Here is a 24,954-nt window from a genome sequence, read left to right as displayed (position 1 = left end):
AATGCGGCTTACATGGGGCAATGGAGGGTTAAGTGACTTGCCATGAGTCACAAGGAGCTGCCTGTGCCTGAAGTGGGAATCGAACTCAGTTCCTCAGGACCAGAGTCCACCACACTAACCACTAGGCCACTCCTCCACTGTTGCTACTATTTGAGATTCTACATGGAATGTTGCTATTCCACTAGAAGTCGGCCCTTGCAGATCACCAATGTGGCCGCGCAGGGTTCTGCTTCTGTGAGTCTGCAGACTCACAGAAACAGAAGCCTGCGCAGCCTTCTACATGGAATGTTGCTAGTGGAATAGCAACATTCCACGTAGAATCTCCAATAGTAGCAACATTCCATGTAGAATCTCCAACAGTAGCAACATTCCATGTAGAATCTCCAATAGTATCTATTTTATTTTTGTTACATTTGTACCCCGCGCTTTCCCACTCATGGCAGGCTCAATGCGGCTTACATGGGGCAATGGAGGGTTAAGTGACTTGCCATGAGTCACAAGGAGCTGCCTGTGCCTGAAGTGGGAATCGAACTCAGTTCCTCAGGACCAGAGTCCACCACCCTAACCACTAGGCGACTCCTCCACTGTTGCTACTGTTTGAGATTCTACATGGAATGTTGCTATTCCACTAGAAGTCGGCCCTTGCAGATCACCAATGTGGCCGCGCAGGGTTCTGCTTCTGTGAGTCTGCAGACTCACAGAAACAGAAGCCTGCGCAGCCTTCTACATGGAATGTTGCTAGTGGAATAGCAACATTCCATGTAGAATCTCCAATAGTAGCAACATTCCATGTAGAATCTCCAACAGTAGCAACATTCCATGTAGAGTCTCCAATAGTATCTATTTATTTTTGTTACATTTGTACCCCGCTTTTTCCCACTCATGGCAGGCTCAGTGCGGCTTACATGGGGCAATGGAGGGTTAAGTGACTTGCCCAGAGTCACAAGGAGCTGCCTGTGCCTGAAGTGGGAATCGAACTCAGTTCCTCAGTTCCCCAGGACCAGAGTCCACCACACTAACCACTAGGCCACTCCTACTGTTGCTACTATTTGAGATTCTACATGGAATGTTGCTATTCCACTAGAAGTCGGCCCTTGCAGATCACCAATGTGGCCGCGCAGGCTTCTGCATGGAATGTTGCTAGTGGAATAGCAACATTCCATGTAGAATCTCCAATAGTAGCAACATTCCATGTAGAATCTCCAATAGTAGCAACATTCCATGTAGAATCTCCACTAGTAGCAACATTCCATGTAGAATCGTAGCAACATTCCATGTAGAATCTCCAATAGTATCTATTTTATTTTTGTTACATTTGTACCCCGTGCTTTCCCACTCATGGCAGGCTCAATGCGGCTTACATGGGGCAATGGAGGGTTAAGTGACTTGCCATGAGTCACAAGGAGCTGCCTGTGCCTGAAGTGGGAATCGAACTCAGTTCCTCAGGACCAGAGTCCACCACACTAACCACTAGGCCACTCCTCCACTGTTGCTACTATTTGAGATTCTACATGGAATGTTGCTATTCCACTAGAAGTCGGCCCTTGCAGATCACCAATGTGGCCGCGCAGGGTTCTGCTTCTGTGAGTCTGCAGACTCACAGAAACAGAAGCCTGCGCAGCCTTCTACATGGAATGTTGCTAGTGGAATAGCAACATTCCACGTAGAATCTCCAATAGTAGCAACATTCCATGTAGAATCTCCAACAGTAGCAACATTCCATGTAGAATCTCCAATAGTATCTATTTTATTTTTGTTACATTTGTACCCCGCGCTTTCCCACTCATGGCAGGCTCAATGCGGCTTACATGGGGCAATGGAGGGTTAAGTGACTTGCCATGAGTCACAAGGAGCTGCCTGTGCCTGAAGTGGGAATCGAACTCAGTTCCTCAGGACCAGAGTCCACCACCCTAACCACTAGGCGACTCCTCCACTGTTGCTACTGTTTGAGATTCTACATGGAATGTTGCTATTCCACTAGAAGTCGGCCCTTGCAGATCACCAATGTGGCCGCGCAGGGTTCTGCTTCTGTGAGTCTGCAGACTCACAGAAACAGAAGCCTGCGCAGCCTTCTACATGGAATGTTGCTAGTGGAATAGCAACATTCCATGTAGAATCTCCAATAGTAGCAACATTCCATGTAGAATCTCCAACAGTAGCAACATTCCATGTAGAGTCTCCAATAGTATCTATTTATTTTTGTTACATTTGTACCCCGCTTTTTCCCACTCATGGCAGGCTCAGTGCGGCTTACATGGGGCAATGGAGGGTTAAGTGACTTGCCCAGAGTCACAAGGAGCTGCCTGTGCCTGAAGTGGGAATCGAACTCAGTTCCTCAGTTCCCCAGGACCAGAGTCCACCACACTAACCACTAGGCCACTCCTACTGTTGCTACTATTTGAGATTCTACATGGAATGTTGCTATTCCACTAGAAGTCGGCCCTTGCAGATCACCAATGTGGCCGCGCAGGCTTCTGCATGGAATGTTGCTAGTGGAATAGCAACATTCCATGTAGAATCTCCAATAGTAGCAACATTCCATGTAGAATCTCCAATAGTAGCAACATTCCATGTAGAATCTCCACTAGTAGCAACATTCCATGTAGAATCGTAGCAACATTCCATGTAGAATCTCCAATAGTATCTATTTTATTTTTGTTACATTTGTACCCCGTGCTTTCCCACTCATGGCAGGCTCAATGCGGCTTACATGGGGCAATGGAGGGTTAAGTGACTTGCCCAGAGTCACAAGGAGCTGCCTGTGCCTGAAGTGGGAATCCAACTCAGTTCCTCAGGACCAAAGTCCACCACCCTAACCACTAGGCCACTGTATTTCTCCTTTGCATAGCCAAATTGAATCCGTGCCAGTCACTTAAAAAAATACAGAAAAAAAAAAAAAAAAAAAGAATACTAGAGTCCACTAAAAATAAATGTAAAAGGGGATCAAAATATGGGTTATCTGGGAGAATTCTGTGGAAAAAATGTAAAATCAAAATGATGCAGTCTGAGCAGTCATTAAACTTAACTGAAAAGTTCTTTAAAGATGCAAACTTATGTTTTTGGTGCAGATTTTCCACAGGACTCCAGTAACAGTGCACTATAGTTTGGGCTTCTGTCTTTCAGTGATTTTCATTTCGGCAATCTATTGAGTCCAGGGGGAACTGCTAATTTCTCACAGCAATACAGTTATGTTCATAGTTCTCAAAATGTCAGCAACTGGATGAAAAAAAAAATCAGTGCTACCTAAAATTCCTCTTGGGCTCCGCAGACTGCCAAATGAAAATGCACAAAATCTAGAAGCGCTAACCATAGGGCTAGGATCACTTCTCTATATACACAAACTGAACCCCTCTTTTAATACTGTCTCCTTTCATATAACACCCCCCCCCCCTTTCAACTTTCTCTCTCACAGCTCACACCCCCTCTTCACATACACAGACAAATTCACTGTGCTACGCCCCTTACTTTTTCACCTCACGCCACATCACACGCCCTCTTAACCAAACCCCAGGTCAACTCTCCCCTATTTATTCCCTCATCCTCTGTTATTCCCACTCTTCCATGCATCCTCCACACCATCTCATCTCCTCTTCCACACACCTTCTCTTTACCCTGTTGTCCCCACCCCCTTAAACTTGTCTTCAGCTCCTTCGTTTCCCCCCAACACACGTAAACATAGGTACCCTACACCCCTTGTACCCTCCAGCTTATCTCCCGTTCCACACATACTCTGCTTAGCCATTGGTTACTCTATTTTTCTTCAGCATTTTGACCCCTCCGTTTGTTCCTTCCCAAGCTTCTCTCCATGAACTCCGTCCACGCTGGCACTGTAGCACTTTGAACAAGGGACAGCCCTATCATCTCATATATCTGCAGCTCCTTGTGGCTCTGGGCAAGTCACTTACCCTCCCACTGCTCCAGATACAAAATAGGTATCTGTATATAACACGTAAAACTGCTTTGATTGTAACCACAGAAAGGCAGTATATCTAATCTCATCCTCCCCTGTCCCTATTAAAGCCATTTGTATTCCCAGGCTGTTTATGGACAGACTATTATAAATAATGTCAGAATTACAGCATGGGTCTTCAGTTTGAGCTTAACCCCTATCTGTGTGCTAAGCAATCTACTATAATAAAACTCACCCTCAACGTTCTGAGGACACTGACGTCAGTGAAGCCAAGCCCTGACTTCCTTCAAAAAGGTTCGAAGGTTCGTGGTGGTGAAGCCACCAAAATAGCTCCGTGCCCCGCCCTCGAGGGCGGAGCAATGGCAGAACAGCAAAGGGGTTGGCAGGGAGGGAGGCAGGGGTGGGAAATCACTCCGGGCCCCGCCCTCGCGTCAAAAGTCATGACGTTGGGGGTGGAGCAATGCCCGAACAACGAAGGGGTTGGCCAGGGAGGGAGGGAGGGGGGTGTTGGCGACAAAAACCTTGCTAGTGCCCGTTTCATTTGCTCTGAACGGGCTTCTTTTACTAGTGTGTTAATAAGTACCTAGTAATAAGGTATAGGAGATTGACAAGTCTTCTGATTAGCAGTTTCTAAGGTATACTAATTGTAGTTGATATGTAGCTAACCTATAAATATGCAGCAGGTACTAGTTCAGAGGCTGGATTCTGCTGCTCAGGAAGCATTTGTGAACCTTGCAGGAAGCCCTAAACCCCTTCACAACAGCAATCCTAGTGGCTTGACTCAAATTTGAACTAATTGTTTCTAGTAACCCATCAGTAACCTCAACTAAAACTGCCTTAAAACTGGAGGGCGGCTGATGTAACACCTTTGAAAAAAAGGGACGGGGGGGGGGGGGGGGGGGGCTCTGGGGTGATTCAGGCAGTACTCTTACGCAACAGTCCAAATGGGATATGAAAGCCTGCACGACCTCACTCATATCAATCGTTATAAAGAACACAGTGGTTGAAGCAGAAGCAACAGGAATGTTTTCTTAAACATCAAGGAAACTTGATTCTCCATAGAAAGGGCCAATTACAAAACCACTGCCAGACTTCATCTCTCATTACTCATTAAAAACGGTTTCCTTAAATTGACAAATTTGCTCTGTACATTCATTTTTGGATCATAATTCACTACATATATTAACTCACTCTGTGGTGATGTCAATTAGATTATTGCAACTCTCTTTTGCAAGAACAGCACACAGATCTGAAATGTCTTCAACTGATACAGAACACAGTGGTGAAAGTCATCTGTGCTGCTAAAAGACAGATCATGTAATTCCCCTACTTCAGCAGAACACTGGTTACCAATAGCCTGTACAATCTCATCTAAAATTCTTTATATTGATACACCAGATCTGTTTTTCTGGCCTCCTTGTGTACCTGGTAGAAGTTTACGTTTGGCAAATCAGAACCTGCTAAGTGTCCCATCTTTTCGTCAAATACGCTATGAACGTATTTGGAACTCTCTATTCACTGTCATGGGTCAATTTCTTTGGAATAACCTCCCCAACTGCAAAGGTACCAAGTACAAATCCTTCTACGCATCCAATTTTTCCTTTTTAGGTAGCCTGCTTTGGAATACTCTACCAAGATCTATCCGTACCATTAACGGTCTTCTGCCCTTCAGAAAAGCACTGAAGACCCATCTCTTCAAGATTGCCTATCCTAACGATCCAACCTAACCAAATCTTGCCCATATGATTCTTATTGACAACAGTTATATTTTGACCTTGTCCCCCATTATCCTTATTGCTACCCCATACCCATTCCTTTCCATCTTTCTGCGCCTACCTCCCAACGCTCTTTTTCCTTCTGAACCCTATTCCTCCTATGTTTAACTTACTTTCCGTTAACCCCATTATATTTTGCGTTTACCACAAACTGTATACTCTTCTTACAACTCTGTAATTATTTACATTGTTTCTATGTAAGCCGCATTGAGCCTGCCATGTGTGGGAAAGCGCGGGGTACAAATGTAATGAATAAACAAACAATTGAACCATTTCTGGTGAAATTTAAGGGAAGTTTAAAGACTTCAATGAAATAAAAAAAAAATAAAAAACAACTTACGGCTCTTGAGGGAAGATGAGACTTAGAGCTTCTCTCACGCTGTACTGTACAACGCACTACTCCATTCCCCCCCCCCGCCTCCCTTTTTTTTCCTTAACTGGAAGGATGTAATTTCTTTCTTGCTTTTCTATATAAGCTTCACTATTGTTAACCGCTTAGCTGCTGGTATGATAGTATACCCAAATAAATTGAACTTTGAAGGTATATCTGCAGCCAGTTGATACAGTGCATCGGGACCTTCTTAAGGTCTGCGACTAAGCTCCTCATCAGAGGAGCCTCAGAAAACTAAACATATGAGACTAATCAGTAAAATACTTTTTCAGACTGTTTTAAATGCTAGTGTTTTTTTCCTACTCCATGCTCAATTATGCTGTGGAAGTTTTGCTGCAGTTAGGCTTAACTGTACTTAATCTGTAGATCTTACTAGTTATGTCCCTCTTTAGTCATTTTGGGTTGCTGTGCTTTTCTATCAATGACTGGAATTCTTATTTGTTTGTATGTATGTATGAGTTGTATTTTTTTTAAATGTAAACCATTCTGTTTTGCAGTCGCAATAAGAAACGGTATAATGGAGGAGTGGCCTAGTGGTTAGGGTGGTAGACTCTGGTCCTGGGGAACTGAGTTTGATTCCCACTTCAGGCACAGACAGCTCCATGTGACTCTGGGCAAGTCACTTAACCCTCCATTGCCCCCATGTAAGTCGCATTGAGCCTGCCATGAGTGGGAAAGCGTGGGGTACAAATGTAACAAAAATAAAATAGATACTATTGGAGATTCTACATGGAATGTTGCTACTATTGGAGATTCTACATGGAATGTTGCTACTATTAGAGATTCTACATGGAATGTTGCTATTCCACTAGCAACATTCCATGTAGAAGGCTGCGCAGGCTTCTGTTTCTGTGAGTCTGACGTCCTGCACGTACGTGCAGGACGTCAGACTCACAGAAGCAGAAGCCTGCGCGGCCACATTGGTGATCCGCAAGGGCCGACTTCTACATGGAATGTTGCTAAGTGGAATAGCAACATTCCATGTAGAATCTCAAATAGTAGCAACAGTGGAGCAGCAGTGGAGGAGTGGCCTAGTGGTTAGGGTGGTGGACTTTGGTCCTGGGGAACTGAGGAACGGAGTTCAATTCCCACTTCAGGCACAGGCAGCTCCTTGTGACTCTGGGCAAGTCACTTAACCCTCCATTGCCCCATGTAAGCCGTATTGAGCCTGCCATGAGTGGGAAAGCGCGGGGTACAAATGTAACAAAAATAAATATAAAATGAATAAATGAATAGCTGGTGTTAGAAAAGGTTTGGATAAGCTCCTGGAGGAAAACTGTCTAAACCGTTATTAGCCTTGTAGACTTAGAAGCCACCACTAATTCCTGGGGGGTGACCAATGAGGATTGCTTCTGTATGGGATCCTGCCAGGTATTTGTGACGTAGTAGTCGGCTTTTGGAGATAAATGCCGGGTCTATTGGACCTCTGGTCTATCCCTCTGTGGCACATCAGGAGAATTAGAAGTCTCTTCTGAGACCAACAGCTCTGCATCTTTGGTTGGCAAGAGTCATAGCAGTTGTCTTCAAACCCCATTAGTCAAAACGTTTCTAAGGTTGAGTCTTCTCTTCTGTCCCTCGGCTCCTTTGTCTGCTATTCTCTCCAGTGCTGCCAAAACCGCTTGGCCGTACTCTACTCGTTTATCAAGCAAAACAAAAAAATGGTAGAGAATACTTGCGGAGTAACTTTGTAATCTTAATTCATTATATGAGGTAGAGTGTCATATGGCAAACACAGCTAATTTCACTTCACTCCCACGTTGAATCTACGCACGTGTATATGTTTTTAATCATTGACTGTTCCCCCAACCTACCTATGCCTAATATTACTTTCAAATTTTTCATTAATTCATACTGTCGCATAAGTATAACATCGTGGTTACAAGACACTTATCTGTTTATATTACTGAGGAATGGGGGAAAAACACAAGGGGGGTCCCCTTTGCTTTATATAACCCATCTTGAACATGCAATTTACATACAATCTGCCTTTAACAAATACAGATTCAGACAAATATAAAAAGGAAGCAATAGACAATTAAGAAAATGCCCCTTAAAACTTCCCTCATCATGCCTTTCTTTGACTTGGTGGTTTGAGCTCTGTAGGTTTGGATATCTTATTTAATTCCCCGGGGGGGGGGGGGGGGGGGAGAGAGGGTTACAAGTTTTTTTTTCTTATTTTGCTTGTCTCTATTTGGAGATGTTATGTTTGAAAATTCAATCAACAACAATGACAAAAAACTTCCTTCATCAGACAAATGGCTACAGGCCTGATCTCAATAAAATTTTGTTTGTACTGGATTCATTCTCGTTCAAATTACTTCCAAGCAGAGTTTTCCGAATTTAATTTGTGCACACTTCTGCGTGTGCCTGCAAAAGACTGCATCTCCTGGAAAGTGTGTGTGTGGGGAGGGGGGGGGGGGGGGGGGGGGAGGGCAGAGAAAGGCTTTTGTATACAAATTCCAAAACAAACTACTTCAACCAAGTGCTTGATACAATCAAAAGAAAGAAAGGCCAGGTTTGAATTTGTTCCTTCAAAAATCAGGGGATGTTAGTTGCAACATTTGTATATATTGTGAAGGACTGCGAGCCCACACACATGCTCCTAATCAGAACACTCGAGGCGGTTTCAAAGATCTACAGAGACAGCTGTGCTTTCTGCTCGCTGCAGAATTCACCGGCAGCACAAAACTTGGAGGACGAGTAAAACTCCATGGGATCATTATAAAACTCTCTCTACTACAATGCTCCTAGACCAGTGTTTCCCAAACCTGGTCCTGGAGGCACCCCAGCCAGTCAGGTTTTCAGAATATCCACAATGAATATTCATGAGATAGATTTGCTTGCACTGCCTCCAATGCGTGCAAAACTCTCTCATGAATATTCATAGTGGGTATCCTGAAAACCTGACTGGCTGGGGTGCCTCCAGGATCAGGTTTGGGGAACCAATGTCCTAGACACTTGTGCCCTTGCAAGAAGAGGGGAGGGAAGCAATCTACCTTGCATTCTCTAAATCTGACTGGTTCACTTTGCTAGGTCATACACCCTGCACCAGTAGCGTAGCCACAGGTGGGCTTGGGTGGGCCAGGGCCCACTCATTTATGGCCCAGGCCCACCCAACAGTAGCACATGTTTAGTGGTAACTGGTGGGAATCCCAAACTCCGCCAGCTGAAGATTTTCCCCTGATGGTAACGAAAACGCTACTGTCCATGACACCGGCACCTGCGCATGCTCAGTTTTCAGTGCATGCCTGCTGCCAAGGTGGAAAGAAGCGTTTTCCCACCAATTTTTTTTTTTGGGGGGGGGGGAGGGGGGAGAACACTTGGTGCCCACCCAATTCTTGGCTAGGCCCACCCAAAATCTGTCTGGCTACGCCCCTGCCCTGCACAAACCAGTTGTCTGCATGTCTATGTCGAGTAACTGCTCTGAATTGAGGTTTTCCCAAATGTTTGGAAGAATTAGAGAAGCAGGTTCTAGAATTTCAGAGTTAATGACCACAGCGCTAAAACATCTCTTTCAGATATTTGTTTTAATGACCCAGTAAACTAAGATTCCCTCTGGCATTCATATTTATTTTATTCTTGAGATTTCGGCTTCAGTGTTTGTTTTTAAGTGCCTCCAGTTTAATCATTTCAACTACTATGGATGAAGGAAAATTGGAGGCTGTTGTGTGTATTGTTCTTAAAATCCTATACTGGCATCATCAAACATATAAACGGCGAGTGACCGTACTCACTCGCAAATGCGCAGTAAAGACTTCCCTCTCTGCCCCGCCCCCGCTTCAATACGTGATGATGGGGGCGGGACAGAGAGGGAAATCTGTACTGGCATGCTGCAGACGTCGGAACCGCTCCCCCTCCCCCAGAGTCGCCGCCGCCCCTCCATCTGGCCCGAGCACTGTGAACTTACATCAGCACGCATCAGCAGGCACATCAGCAAACTGCCGTCGGGCTTCCTTCTCTGCCTTTGTCCCGCCCTCGCCGACGTTACGAGGGCGGGACAGAGGCAGAGAAGGAAGCCCGCCCCGACGGCAGCTTTGCTGATGTGCCTGCTGCTGCGTGCTGATGTAAGTTCACAGTGCTGCTCGGGCTGGGTGGAGGGGCAGCGGCGGCGACTCTGGGGGGGTGGGGGGGGGCTCTGAAACCCCCTCATTCCAAAAGTAGCCCGTTTTCACGGGCTCAACGGCTAGTGATACATAAAGAACATGAATTTAACATGAACAACTAGAGAACAGATAAATGGGAAGGAAATGTTTAAGAGGGAACAGTGTACACACGTGTGAAAATATATATTATAGAAGATATTTTGAAGAATCTTACCTGCTCACAGATTTTTCCCCTCTTTTGTATCTCCCCTCGCCCCATGAAATAGGGGTGACGGGCGCTGGGCGCCACATACAAGGGCTCTTCAGGACACTGCAATCGTAGGCCCTGAACCTGGCCACTAAACTTCACCCTTAAGCAAGGACCAGGACTTCCTCTCTCTCCAAGTGCTATGAACACTATCCCTGAGCATCCCCAGTCCACCTGGAAGACTTGACAGAGGGACTAAACCAGAGACCGCCTGCATGATACTGCACACAACTTGCAGAAGTACTGGACTGGGCAAATCACACAGGACATAAACAGCCTGCAGTAAACAAGTGAAACTATGAGTTCTCTTGGAAATATTCAGGAGGGAATTTTTTCACTCAATGAAAAGTTAAGCTTTGGAACTCGTTGGCAGAAGATGAAGCTAGAAAGTAGTAAATTTAAAACGAATCGGAGAAAATCCTTCTTCACTCAACGTGTAATTAAACTCTGGAATTCGTTGCTAGAGAATGTAGTAAAAATCGGTTGTATTAGTGGGGTTTAAAAAACGGTTTGGATGGCTTCCTAAAGGAAAAGTCCACAGACCATTATTAAAATGGACTTGGAGAAAATCCACTGCTTATTTCTAGGATAAGCAGCATAAAATGTACTGTATTTTTTCGGGATCTTGCCAGGTAGTTGTGACCTGGATTGGCCACTGTTGGAAACAGGATGTGGGCTTGATGGGCCTTCGGACTGTCCCAGTATAGCAATACTTATGTACTTATGTGGTACCAACAGTTTGAGTTTTTAAAAGATTTAGACAAATTACTGGAGGAAAAGTCCATACTCTTGCTATTGAGACAGAAATGCAGAAGCCACTGCTTGTCCCTGGAATCAGTAGAATGAATCTTGCTGCTATTTGGGATTCTGTTAGGTACTTGTGACCTGAATTGGCCACTGCTGGAAGCAGGATACTAGGCTAGATGGACCACTGGTCTGACCAAGTATGGCTATTCTAATGTTCTTACTTAGTCCTGAAGATCTCGATTCATGTCTGCTAACAAACCTGGGCTAAAGCTAGTAATTTCATAGAGAGATATCACCTGTAGCATATCAATGGAGTGTAGTACTATCAAGGAGTTCAGTGGACACTAGTAAAACTAAGAAAGCCCAAAGTGATCGAACTGCCTGCTAAATATTTATCCTTATATTTATCCAGAACAATGTGTGTTTTCTTTATACGAGACGGGCAAAACGCAGGCGGCCTTATGTCTTCTCATTTTAAACAAGCTTATTTTAATCATTAAGTGGCCCGTTCACTAAGCCCTCGTTGACAGCCACATTAGAAACAGGCTTAAGTGTGCAGGAAAGACCCGAGTAAGGACACGCTATGAGCATTTCTTAAGAACCCTTTCACTAAGCCGCGTTAAGTGATTACTTGGCATTTGTCTGGTCTGTCTGCATGACACTAGAGCTATGTTAAGCAGCCGTGGTAGTGATGGAGGAGGAGGAGGAGGAGGAGGTGGGATTCTGAAAACCTGTAACCATGAACGGCAACAGCCAAATAGCTTTACTACACAAAACTTACGGATTTACAACACATGTACTATCAAATCTACTAAACCGGTATAAAGCAAAGATAGTGTAGCAGGTATTCTCAGAGGACAGCAAGCTGATTGTTCTCACGTCGACCCAGCCTGCTTGTCCTCGGAGAAACTGAATTACGCTAGCCAAGCACCAATGATATAAAGGCCAAGTGAGTGAAAGACTTGGTTAAGAGTTTGCTAAAATATTTGTGGCAAGCCACGTTTATTAATATTCATTCTTATACGCTACACATCCATAAGCAGGCACAAGGCAGTGTATAGGCTATTTAAATATTCAATGTTACACAGTAGGTTAAAAAAAAAAAAAAAACAGCATAGAACAAGGACTAGTGGTAAACCATATAGCTTAACGTAGGTAAAATACCATCGTTACTTATACTGTAATCACAGGATGCAAGGCAAACACAGCTGGACAAAGCAACTGCAAGCTTTACAAGCTTTCCTGAATGAAATCAATTCAATTGCCTGAATTATTGGGGGAAAAATTCCATAAGGTACAGCCAATACATGAGATCTTTTTATATGTATCATCTAAAATAATTTTTTCTGAATCGCTGTGAGGAACACTGAAGCCAACAAATATTCAGGGCAAACAGTAAGGCCTAATTAAAATAAAACCTTCAAGCTAAACTGATAATACATTTTAGCTTTTAATGTAATCTAAGTCTTTCAGGCCAAATAGAAGGCAAGTTACTGTATTCTGCATAAGTTATTTTCCTAATTTTGTTGGGTAAACCAATAATCCAACTGAATGGTAACAAAAGGCATGGATTACAGAAGGACATTTCTCTCTAAAAATAAATTGCTAATATTGCATAAGTGAAAAAAAAAAGGTCCTCAAAATGGCACTTGTTTGTGATTCTATAGTGAAAACTACCACTATTATACCAGGTATTTTAACTTCACGAGGTTGACTCTGTCTACTACGGATAATGCAGAGAAATAGTCCTGCCACATTAAAGTAAGTTTACTTTCAACAGTTTATCTGCAATGCCACAATAGCACCACAAGGTGGTGTTCACAGATTTTTCCTCATCGATTACATTCAGCGTGTGTGTTCTTGCAGAAATAGGTTTATGTTTCTCAAACGTGGCCACCAATGCAACTTTCTTTGACTAAAGCAGCCACACTTCATCCGCAAGCAAAGGTGATGGCTCTCCGACATAAAGGAGAGGGTTAGTGAGCGGCGAGCATGAGTAAGCAGGAAGGAAGACACTGATTTCTACTCAAGGAGTGGCCAGAAAAAGATGACCCAGGGCTTACGTGGCTGGAAGGAAGCTACGCTTTGCTATGAAAAGGTGGCTTTGCACAGGCTAAAAGTGGCGTGTTAGGAGCTGGCTTAAGCAGGTCAGGAGAAGCACTTAGTGAAAAGTTACTACCCTGCTGGCTATCAGAAGAACTTCAGAATGGGAAAACGGAGAGAGAAAGAAGAAAAGTAAGAGCAGGGAATTAATTTACTGGTAGATGATCTAAAATGTTGGTTTCCAACAGAGGTCACTGCAAAAGAGAGCAGAAATTCACCCGCGGGAGGTGGTGGAGAGGAAAACGGTAACGGAATTCAAACATGCGTGGGATAAACATAAAGGAATCCTGTTCCGAGGGAATGGATCCTCAGAAGCTTAGCTGAGATTAGGTGGCAGAGCCGGTGGTGGGAGGCGGGGCTGGTGGTTGGGAGGCGAGGATATCGCTGGGCAGACTTATACGGTCTGTGCCCTGAAAATGACAGATACAAATCAAGGTCAGGTATACACAAAAAGTAGCACATATGAGTTTATCTTGTTGGGCAGACTGGATGGACCATGCAGGTCTTTTTCTGCCGTCATCTACTATGTTACTATGTTAAAAGAAAGGCAACCCACTGATCCAAACAGGGACATTGATGTAGGCCAGTGGTTCTCAACCAGTGTGTCTGGACACACTGATGTGTCGTCAACAGATGGGAGGTCTCTCACCCAAAATCTGACAAGACAGCACACTTGTGCTTTTCTTAAGAATCACATGTGCGGCAGGTTGGGGAGAGCTAAGAATCAGGAAGTCAAGCACTTGAAATTTCCATAAATGGTTCCTACTTCTATCACCAGCCCCCACTAAAAATATTGCTGTGTCTCTAAAGGCTGCAAAGGCACCTTTTACTTGTTTTTTTTTGTTAAACAGCTTAACCCCCTACACAGGGAAAAGCTGAACCAGGCACACTCAGTCCACATCCGCTTGTCTGGAGCCACAGGGTAGTACTAAGCACGTGCAAGGGTAACAAGAGGGGGAGGACAGGGATTCATATCACAGATGGCAGGTCCCAGCAGGGCCAAGCCTTAAGCTTCACCCAGTGCTATCAAGCAATGACTGGGGGTAGCAGAGCAGCACTCTGGGATTGAACAGGTCCAGTCTGTGAATCTTAGAGCCAGGCATTAAGCTCAATCAAGTTGTGAAGCAAAGACCTACACTGCTAGGAGCTAGACCAAGGACCAGGAGCAACAACTTAACCACCTTACCCTCTAGCTGGAGGCAGAGAAAACACTGGAGTTTTTCCTCTTTGTACCAGCAAGTTCACTGGGAAAGATCAGTTTCTCTATCTCCCTCTACTGGCAGGAAGGGATAACACCCACTTGTTCAGAATAGTACAGCCCAGGTGTTAAGGAGTGTTTCATTCCGCATTTCATTTGTGATACATGTTTGATTACTTATACATGTAAAACACAAGCATCCAGAAAGGCTACCTGACACCACTCATACCCAGGACTTAAGCAAAAAAAGCTCAAAACACTGCTGCTAGTTAACATAAGAAAGAAATTTACATGTAAACTCTATCAAGAGGCTTGTTGCATGAACTTCACTGTTTTTCTACACATAGTTCACTAATCCAAACAATTTCAGTCTTAAATGAATTGTGCAGGTACAGCCTGCCTATAGTTCTCCTTGGTGAAAACCTTAATTTGGAAATAAAAGATGCACAGAGTTCTGATCATCATTAACGTTCTCAGGAAGGAATTCAAAAAGCAAAGCCTTATAAACTGGGTGGGTAGCCAGCCAGCTGGCTCTGCTTGTCTGACATGAGTCCAAGAAGAGGATTTTCTGCAGCAGGCCACGGGTGTAACAGAATTCAAGGAATTAAGTTGACTGCTTTAGATGAACTTCAAGATGGTTGCTAACAAGCAGGTACTGATAAGGAATTTGGATGCAGCTGTGTACAATAGCTTCAATTCACAAATAAGTCATGAGGCCAAAACAGAGTCTTGTCCAGATAGTATGGAAAGATAAGAAAACCAAGAGATCTCTTGTCACACAGAACAATGCAGAGACCAAGTTTTACTTTTGAGACCAACATCTGACCCCTGAAGTAGGTGATATGCTGATACACAGGCCCTGTCGGTCCATGAATAAACAATAGTGGAGGAGTGGAGTGGAGTGGAGTGGCGTGGCGTGGCCTAGTGGTTAGGGTGGTGGACGTTGGTCCTGGGGAACTGAGGAACTGAGTTTGATTCCCACTGCAGGCACAGGCAGCTCCTTGTGACTCTGGGCAAGTCACTTAACCCTCCATTGCCCCATGTAAGCCGCATTGAGCCTGCCATGAGTGGGAAAGAGCGGGGTACAAATGTAACAAAAATAAAATAGATACTATTGGAGATTCTACACGGAATGTTGCTACTATTGGAGATTCTACATGGAATGTTGCTACTATTGGAGATTCTACATGGAATGTTGCTATTCCACTAGCAACATTCCATGTAGAATCTCAAATAGTAGCAACAGTGGAGGAGTGACCTAGTGGTCAGGGTGGTGGACCTTGGTCCTGGGGAACTGAGTTCGATTCCCACGTCAGGCACAGGCAGCTCCTTGTGACTCTGGGCAAGTCACTTAATCCTCCATTGCCCCAGGTACAAATAAGTACCTGTATACAATATGTAAGCCGCATTGAGCCTGCCATGAGTGGGAAAGCGCGGGGTACAAATGTAACAAAAATAAATAAAATAAATCTACAAAAGAGTCTTGTCCAGATAGTATGGAAAGATAAGAAAACCTCTGTCACACAAGACAATGCAGAGACCAAGTTTTAAGAAGTCAACCTGCCTAATTCAGTGGTTCCCAAACCTGTCTTGGGAGCTCCCCAGCCAGTCAGGTTTTCAGAATATACACAATGAAAATTCATGGAAGAGATTTAAATGCAAATCTCTCATGAATATTCATTGTGGATATCCTGAAAATGACAGGTTTGGGAACTACTGGCCTAATTCATAAAGAAATACAATCAAATAAATGTCAAGAGCCAGACGGTTAGAAGCTGGAAGCAAGAGAGACAAACACAGGCTACTATACGTGATTCATAGTGGATGTGGCTTTCTTTAGAATTAATACACTTAAAATCCTATCCAGTGAAAAGTCAAGCTGCTCTGCTGCTTCAGCAAACAGATCAGAGGGAAGCTCAAAACACAAAGAAACACAAGCAAAACAGTGTAGTGGCCCTCAGATGAAACAAAAAGGTGGAACTCAGGATGCAAGGAAGCAACCTTTATTCAGGGACCGACATGGCCTGTGTATCAGCATATCACCTACATCAGGGGTCAGATGTTGGTCTCAAAAGTATGAAGCATCCTACAGTGCGAGTTCACAATAAATTATCATCACTGGAGATAGATCTCTGCCCTCTGTTTTCAACTCCCTGGGAACTCGCTGTACACAGCTTCATACTTCTGAGACCGGCATATTATCCTTGACAAAGGCGATACGCCAAAACACGGGCAGTGTCGGGTCCCTGAATAAAGGTTGCTTCCTCCGATTCGGAGTTCCACCCTCGTGATTCATCTAAGGGCCACTGCGCTGTTTGCTTGCTCTGCTGCTTCAGACATATTTTGAAAATTATAATGGAGACTTTTAGCTGTGCAAGAACATAAATGGTACAAAGACTATTTGCAAATGTTTAAAATGTACACAGACACAATCAACTAGGCTCGCACAAGAACATGCACTTCAACTAATGCAGTAGCTGCAAAGCTTTTCGAAAGCGGGATACAGTAAAAAGTCAGTTGCTGAGACAACAAGAAAAGCAGTGAGAATGGATGCTTTCAAAATCTTTGCACACGACAACTAAACATGCCATTGGTTGCCAACCACATCACACCACATGTACCTCTGTGTACTGCACATCTGCTTTCTGTTTTCCTCCCATACCAACAGGACAGCAGTGGCGGGAAACAGCAGCCAGGACGAGTGTGGCTGTGACCGACAGAGAACACAGCCATCCGATGGCCTCATTTTGATATCATCAAATTCAGCTGATGTTACAAGTTAGAACCTACACTTGAATGTATTGTGTGGGCAACAGCAGCAGGAAATGCAGAGGTACAAGACCCCTCCCCTACAAAGAGAGCAGTGCCGATATTACCCTAAAAATTACAGTGCCCAGGGCAACACCCAGTTTCTTTGCCCTAGTTGTGACAGTGTAGCAGTCAGCTGAACAGTAGAAATATAGGAAGTAATCTCTCTATAATAAAACTCACCCTCAAGGTTCTGAGGACACTGACGTCACTGTCAGGTCCTCCGGGCACTTCCTTCCGGTTCGAAGCCTTCGTGGTGGTGAAGCCACCGAAAACACTGTGTTGGGGCCCCGCCCTCGCGTCAAACGTGATGACGTCCAGGGCGGAGCAATGGCGTCAGTGGCTTCAAAACCAACGAATCAGCAGATTGAAGGTGGCTTGCCAAGGTCCGCAACAATGGCGGTCAGTGCCTTCAGAACACCGAAGGGGTGAGTAGGGAGGGGGGGAGGTTCGGAAGGAAACCGTGCTAGCGCCCGTTTCATTGCCGCAAGAAACGGGCATGTTTTACTAGTGACAGATAAAAGACTGTGTGGCCTATCCAATCTGCCCATATCATCTAAGCTCTACAATTCCTTCCTCTCCCTCAGAGATCCTCTGTGCCTGTCCCCTCTTTAATTTGGACAGAGTCCTAGTCTCCATCACGTCTGATGGGTGGCCCTCCAGCATCTGCCACCCTTTCCACTTCCATAAGAATTTCCAAGTCTTATCCTTTTTCACTTTCATCCTATGGTCCCTCATTCCAGGGCTTCTTTTCCTTCCTGCCTCGTGTGCATTTATGCCACAAAAGTATTCATCTCCTTTCTCTTGCCTTTCTTCTAAAGGATACATGGTGAGAGCTTTAAGTCTGCCCAAATAATGCTTTATCACAAAGACCACTGACCACTAACTGATAAAGACGTTCATGTGTTAGAATGGGAACTTGATGCTTCAATGGGATATTCTTTTCCATAATGAACTATGGTAGAGTTAAGGACAGACACATGCATCGCTTCTTCAAACAAAGAATTTTCACATGTAATTTCTATTCTTTTAAGTCTTTCTTAGATCTCGGAGAATGATCAGTTTTTAGATCAAACAGGCACAGGATGTGACAAGTAGCACAAAGAGATGTACGAACTATCAATGGGTGCTAGAAAATATTACAGTATACTCACTGAGGGTTCTACTTGACTTCTGTCTGCAATATCAATATGAACCACTTCAACGGTTTTCCATATGTTAGGATCTAAACAATGAACCTGAAAAGAAAAAGGAGAAAACACCTTTTGCTTTTATTTAATTTCTTACATACCACCTGCAAGCCTGAAAGCTAATCAAAGCAGAATACATTCAGGTACGGAAGGTAACTTGATACACACTGTTACTCAATCTAATGCAATAAAAATGACAATTTTTCATCTACTGAATGAGGAAGCGAAGACATTTTTCTTAAAATGCCGCTAAAAATATTACACAGATTCAGATAAGTAATTTTAAAGGGAATCTTGATAAAAGAACATGCATCTAGCACCGAGAATAAAGACTATGGAAAGGCTACAGTGATGCCTTGAATTTTAGCATGGAGTCTTTGAAAAAAAAAAACCCCAGAAACAAAGGAACGCCACACATTTGTCATCCAGTTCAAGTATATTGCATGTCACTCATCACTGAGCTACGTTATCAAAAAGGTGGATCAGTTGTGCTATCTTGTCATATCAAACTGTTATGTCCATTGCATTTATTCTGATAGTACCCAATTTTTTGTCATTCTAACCAGTCTCCTGTTTTTTTCCTTCAATTATAGGCTTCAAGCATCATCTCTCAACAGCAGGGATGGGCACACTGGTCCTGGAGGTTTACCAACCCATCAGGTTTTCCAAATAGCATTGATAAGTACGTAAATTACACACCTATTCATTAGGGATTTCAAATTTCAGACTTTCCAAATCCAAGCTCAGGATGAATTACAATCATGGCCTGTAGGTTATTTCTCTGCCTTCAAGAGCTTACAATTAAAGTTTCATATCTTAGGCAATGGAAAGTAAAAACTTGCCTAAGATCACAATGACCTTCATTGGGAGAAGCGGAATTAGAACCCCATTTTAATTAATAGACTACTTGTCCACTGCAGCTTTGCTATAACTTTTTTTTTTTTTTGCTTGCTTGCTGGTCTTCCCTCTCTTTCTCTCTAGCCTGCTCACTATCTTCTGATAAATCGTATTACATTCATGCTACATCTGTATTGCGAATTTCTAGCAGAACCATAAAATTCAAAATCCCCACTATTATGTTTTACTGTTGTACTTTGTATTTTTCCCTTTCTTTGTCAGGGGGTCCAACTTGCCATTTTGAACATGTAAGCTTCCACCCATGCGGAAGATGCCCTCCTGCTTTTACTGGAGTCAAACTAAGGTGTCACGGGACTTTATTAAAAGCCACCGGGGCTCGGTTATTGAACAATCCCTGCAGCGGCCCTTTGAATGGTCATATACTACGTTACTACTGTGCGATATGGGACAGCTCGGGGGGAGGGTTTAACCGATGACCAATGTCAATTTGTTTTGTTAGCCACGTTGTTAGTTAAAAAAAATGCATTTGGCAGTCTTGGGTGGATCCGGCACCTCCATCGACAGCTAAATGGCATAACTTGATGAAGGAGATGGTGGAGTGGGTGTCTCTTCAATATTCTTCTGCTGCTTCAAGGAGGCAAAGGCTATACCGAGACATATTTATTTATTTATTTATTTGCTGCATTTGTATCCCACATTTTCAGACTCAATGTGGTTTACATTATGCCGAACTGGCGGTAACCATTTCCGAAATGAGAAGTGCATATTATTAATTATTACAATTAAAGTATAGAAAAATAAAGTACATTAGAAGTAAATGGATATACAGCACATTTCAGGATTTAGAAATCAAGGGTAATGAATAACATTCAGTAATGAAAATGAAATAGCAATTAATCGAATAGAAGAGAGGAGTTCACTGTTAACTTGTTCTGGTTCAGTTTTGATCTCAAGTCATTTATGACGGATCCTTTTGATAAATCTTTTTGAACAATTTAGTCTTTAGTAGTTTCCGGAAGGGTGTCAGTTCGTGCGCTGTTTTTATGGCATTCGTTAGTGATTTCCAAAATTGTGTACAGATATAGGAGAAACTAGATGCATATACCGATTGATATAGGAGAAACTAGATGCATATACCGATTTATATTTAAGTCCTTTACAATTGGGGTAATGGAGGTTCAAGAATGTGCGTGATGAACTTTTTATGTTCCTTGCTGACATATATAACGGGGCTTCGCCATGAATAATTTTGTGAACCAGGGTACAGGTCTTAAATGTGATTTGATCCCTTAATGGAAGCTGATGTAATTTTTTTCTAAGGGGTTTAGTGCTTTCGTATTTCGCTTTTCCAAATATGAGTCTGGCTGCAGTGTTTTGGGCTGTTTGGAGTTTCTTAATAATTTGTGCTTTGCAACCGGTATAGATGGAATTACAATAGTCCAAATGGCTTAACACCAACGATTGCACCAGATTGCGGAATACCTCCCTTGGGAAGAAAGGTCTGACTCTTAAGTTTCCACATCGCATGGAACATTTTCTTTGTAACATTTTTCACGTGACTTTCTACAGTAAGATTTTGATCAATTGTGACTCCCAAGAGTTTCAAAGTGTCTGAGACGGGAAGAATATGATTTGGGGTATTAATATGGAAGAATTACTCTACAGTGGTTTTTGATGTAGGAGCTGGGGATCCTTGGGACTCTTAGTGGGGTGACTTCTTGAAAGCGAGTGTGTAGTGGAGAACTGGGAAGGGAGAGGGAGAGGGGAAGGGGGGTGGGAGCAATGTAAGGGACCGATTTAAGAAAAGCCGAGGGGAAGTACAGTTTTGTTAACATAGTGCATCTTTGCTCTTCATTGGGTTATGAGCCTTTATTAATGAAGTCTGTTTAATTTACTCTTTACATGCCTTGTAATTCCTGTGTAACTGTAAGACGTTGCTTCTGCCCTGGCATCAATAAAGATATTAAAAAAAAAAAAAAAAAAAAAGCTACCAGGGCTTTCCTAACTCAGCCTCACCTTACATGGATCCAGCCACTGCACTCGGGCCCAGATGCACTAAACTTTAACGACCCTTTAACGAAGAAATTTTCAACCGTAGCATGCATTAAAAGCCATTTTCCGATGACGCTAGCAAACGAAAACGGAATGCAAACGAGTCACTTACAATTGCAATGTGGACAATTTGGGATGCACTAACCATACCGACGACTGCACCGAATCATTTACCGTGAAATATTTAACGTGAGGTCAGAGCTGTCGTTAAGGCCTGAGCTGTCATACAGACACTGCTCCCCGCTTCTCCCTGCAGCATAAAAATCCAAGCTGGCACGTTAAAAAATATAACTAACCCACACAAACACATGGCTCCCCGCTTCCCCCTGCATAAAAAAGAAAATCAAACCAAAAAAGGATTGGGAGGGGGCAAAGGCGCTTGTCAGGAGCATCCTGTATGGACGGCCTTCCCCCCCCCCCCCCCCCCCGACCGAGGTCGCCGCTGCTCCCCGCTTCCCCCTGTATTAAATAAAAAATCAAAACAAAAATCAAAAGTTTAGCAGCCCCGGCCCCCCTCCCTTCCTCCTTCTCCCACAGCTCTGCCTCCCGCCATTCTCCGCCCCCATGCCCCACCCCTTGAGGTCGTCGCTGCCGCTCCCCCCCTCCACCTTACCGGGCCCGCGCAGCGCCTCTCACCTCTGTGTGAAGGCGCTGTATGGGCAAGAACATCTGATCGCCGCGAGTCTTCAGGAGAGACGTCCTGAAGACTCGCAGCGATCAGATGTTCTTCTTGCCCGTGCAGCACCTTCACACAGAGGTGAGAGGCGCTGCGCGGGCCCAGTAAGGGGGGGGGGGGGGGCGGCGACAACCTCAGGGGGGCGGGGCTGAAGGAGAAAGAGAGAGAGAGGAAGGGAGGGGGGACTGGGGCTGCTAAACTTTTGATTTTTGTTTTGATTTTTTATTTAATACAGGGGGAAGCGGGGGGAAGCGGGGAGCAGCGGCGACCTCGGTCGGGGGGGGGGGGGACACACAAGGCCATCCATACAGTACGCTCCTGACCAGCGCCTTTCCCCTTTTATTTTCCAACGTGTTTGTGTTTTGTTTTTTTTTTGTTTGTTTTGACATTTGTGGCATGCGCAGAGCAGCCAGCATAACGCTTGGCTGCTCTGCGCATGCTTTAAGGTCCGATTAACGACGGGGATTACACCAGTTTGATGCATTGTACTTTACAATACCGCACCGAACATGTGCGGCTTGTTTTTTTGGTGCATTCTTCGTTTTTTTAATTCGTTAAGGACTATTCTGAATTCTATTACTGCTTCTGTAGAACAGTAGCAGTTCAATGATTACTGCAGTGTTTATGTTTATCAAGGCCTTTGATATACTGCTGCTACTACAGAAGATCGCAGCGGTTTACAATAAAAGCAAGTATTGTAAACGAGTAGAAATTTGGGAGTGTTTTTTTTTTTTTTTTTAATAATTGTGGTTTTATCACTCTACGCAAATTTCTGCAGTAGTGAAGGATTCTTATGGTACGTTTATATTTACTAAGGTACCCATTACGTTTTGGAACAACAGCATTTGATTACGTTACTTCAAGCCTTCATTACATCCCAAATCAACTATTATAATGCCTCTATATGAAGAAAGAACGATATGTTCTAATGGTGAGTTGCATTAAGATCTGATGATCCCCCCCCAAAACGCTTATACATTAGCATATGCAAGTCACTACTGTTGCAGATTCTGTAATTACTACTACTACTACTTGACATTTCTAAAGCACTACTAGGGTTACGCAGCGCTGTACAATTTAACATAGAAGGCCGGTCCCTGCTCAAGGAGCTTACAATCTAATTGATTTTCCTGCTTTACTACTAACGTTTGGGACAATTATTATACAATAGCTATATTTGAGTCCCCACATTTATTATTTTTTTTTGGTCTACTAATTGGAATTAACATATCAATTAAAGCATCTTACACTATATGGAAAAACCATCTGATCATATTACTCCTGTTCCAGCAACACTCAATGGAGACTGGATTAAAGCTTATCATTTTGTGTTTGATTTTTCAGGCTGCCTGCGATGACCAGTTGTATTTGAGGTCAGTAATTCAGGTATATGAACCGGTATGTGTTGTTAGTTCTTCACAGCAGTCCTTGCTTCACATTACAGGTAAGATTAGGTTACAATCTACTTGCCAGTGTGCATTTTCGGAGATAGGTCCTAAATTGTGGAATGATTTGCCATTAGATTTGTGCTTGGATAGAGTAGCAGAGTAGCCTATTTATTAGGGCTTACTATACCGCTTTTGCTAACACGCAGATCAAAGCAATTTACAATATAAAAATATATAAAAGGCACTGTGTTGTGTGGTTTCTAACTGGGCTTGTTTGGAACCTGGGACCTGAAAGCACTGATAAGTAATTGAATGGAGGGACACGTGCCAGTGAGTAAGGGATTAGTAGTGAAAATAGGTAGGATGTGTATATACTTAGGATCTGCCTCACCCATTTGCGCAGCGGAAGCCATGGGCTCTCTGTACTATCCTAGAGAGAACTGCAAATCCCCTCTAGATACTTAATTACCCCAACCCTAGATCTACTCATGACAGGCTTACACCGTCAAGGCAGTATAGACCCTTGTAATTAGAAAGGAACCCAGTATGTAGTAGATATAATAAGATAGTTTATTACAATCTTACCAATGGTAATACAGGTACAGTGGGGGAAATAAGTATTTGATCCCTTGCTGATTTTGTAAGTTTGCCCACTGACAAAGACATGAGCAGCCCATAATTGAAGGGTAGGTTATTGGTAACAGTGAGAGATAGCACATCACAAATTAAATCCGGAAAATCACATTGTGGAAAGTATATGAATTTATTTGCATTCTGCAGAGGGAAATAAGTATTTGATCCCCCACCAACCAGTAAGAGATCTGGCCCCTACAGACCAGGTAGATGCTCCAAATCAACTCGTTACCTGCATGACAGACAGCTGTCGGCAATGGTCACCTGTATGAAAGACACCTGTCCACAGACTCAGTGAATCAGTCAGACTCTAATCTCTACAAAATGGCCAAGAGCAAGGAGCTGTCTAAGGATGTCAGGGACAAGATCATACACCTGCACAAGGCTGGAATGGGCTACAAAACCATCAGTAAGACGCTGGGCGAGAAGGAGACAACTGTTGGTGCCATAGTAAGAAAATGGAAGAAGTACAAAATGACTGTCAATCGACAAAGATCTGGGGCTCCACGCAAAATCTCACCTCGTGGGGTATCCTTGATCATGAGGAAGGTTAGAAATCAGCCTACAACTACAAGGGGGGAACTTGTCAATGATCTCAAGGCAGCTGGGACCGCTGTCACCACGAAAACCATTGGTAACACATTACGACATAACGGATTGCAATCCTGCAGTGCCCGCAAGGTCCCCCTGCTCCGGAAGGCACATGTGACGGCCCGTCTGAAGTTTGCCAGTGAACACCTGGATGATGCCGAGAGTGATTGGGAGAAGGTACTGTGGTCAGATGAGACAAAAATTGAGCTCTTTGGCATGAACTCAACTCGCCGTGTTTGGAGGAAGAGAAATGCTGCCTATGACCCAAAGAACACCGTCCCCAC

General features: G+C 43.7%; 1 protein-coding gene across 1 annotated transcript in view; it reads right to left on the bottom strand.

The window, feature by feature from the left end:
• Window positions 1-24,954, bottom strand: part of PITPNB (phosphatidylinositol transfer protein beta) — a 101,800-nt gene that overhangs the window by 31,789 nt on the left and 45,057 nt on the right. The window contains exon 7 of the mRNA XM_030217744.1: window positions 18,437-18,520. Coding sequence (XP_030073604.1) covers window positions 18,437-18,520 — 84 coding nt within the window. The remainder of the gene's footprint in view (window positions 1-18,436; window positions 18,521-24,954) is intronic.

The sequence above is a fragment of the Microcaecilia unicolor genome, chromosome 11, assembly GCF_901765095.1.
Source record: "Microcaecilia unicolor chromosome 11, aMicUni1.1, whole genome shotgun sequence".
NCBI classification, from domain to species: Eukaryota; Metazoa; Chordata; class Amphibia; order Gymnophiona; family Siphonopidae; genus Microcaecilia; species Microcaecilia unicolor.
Note: the sequence above shows the minus strand (reverse complement) of the source record. Positions and strands in the feature narration are given on the sequence as shown.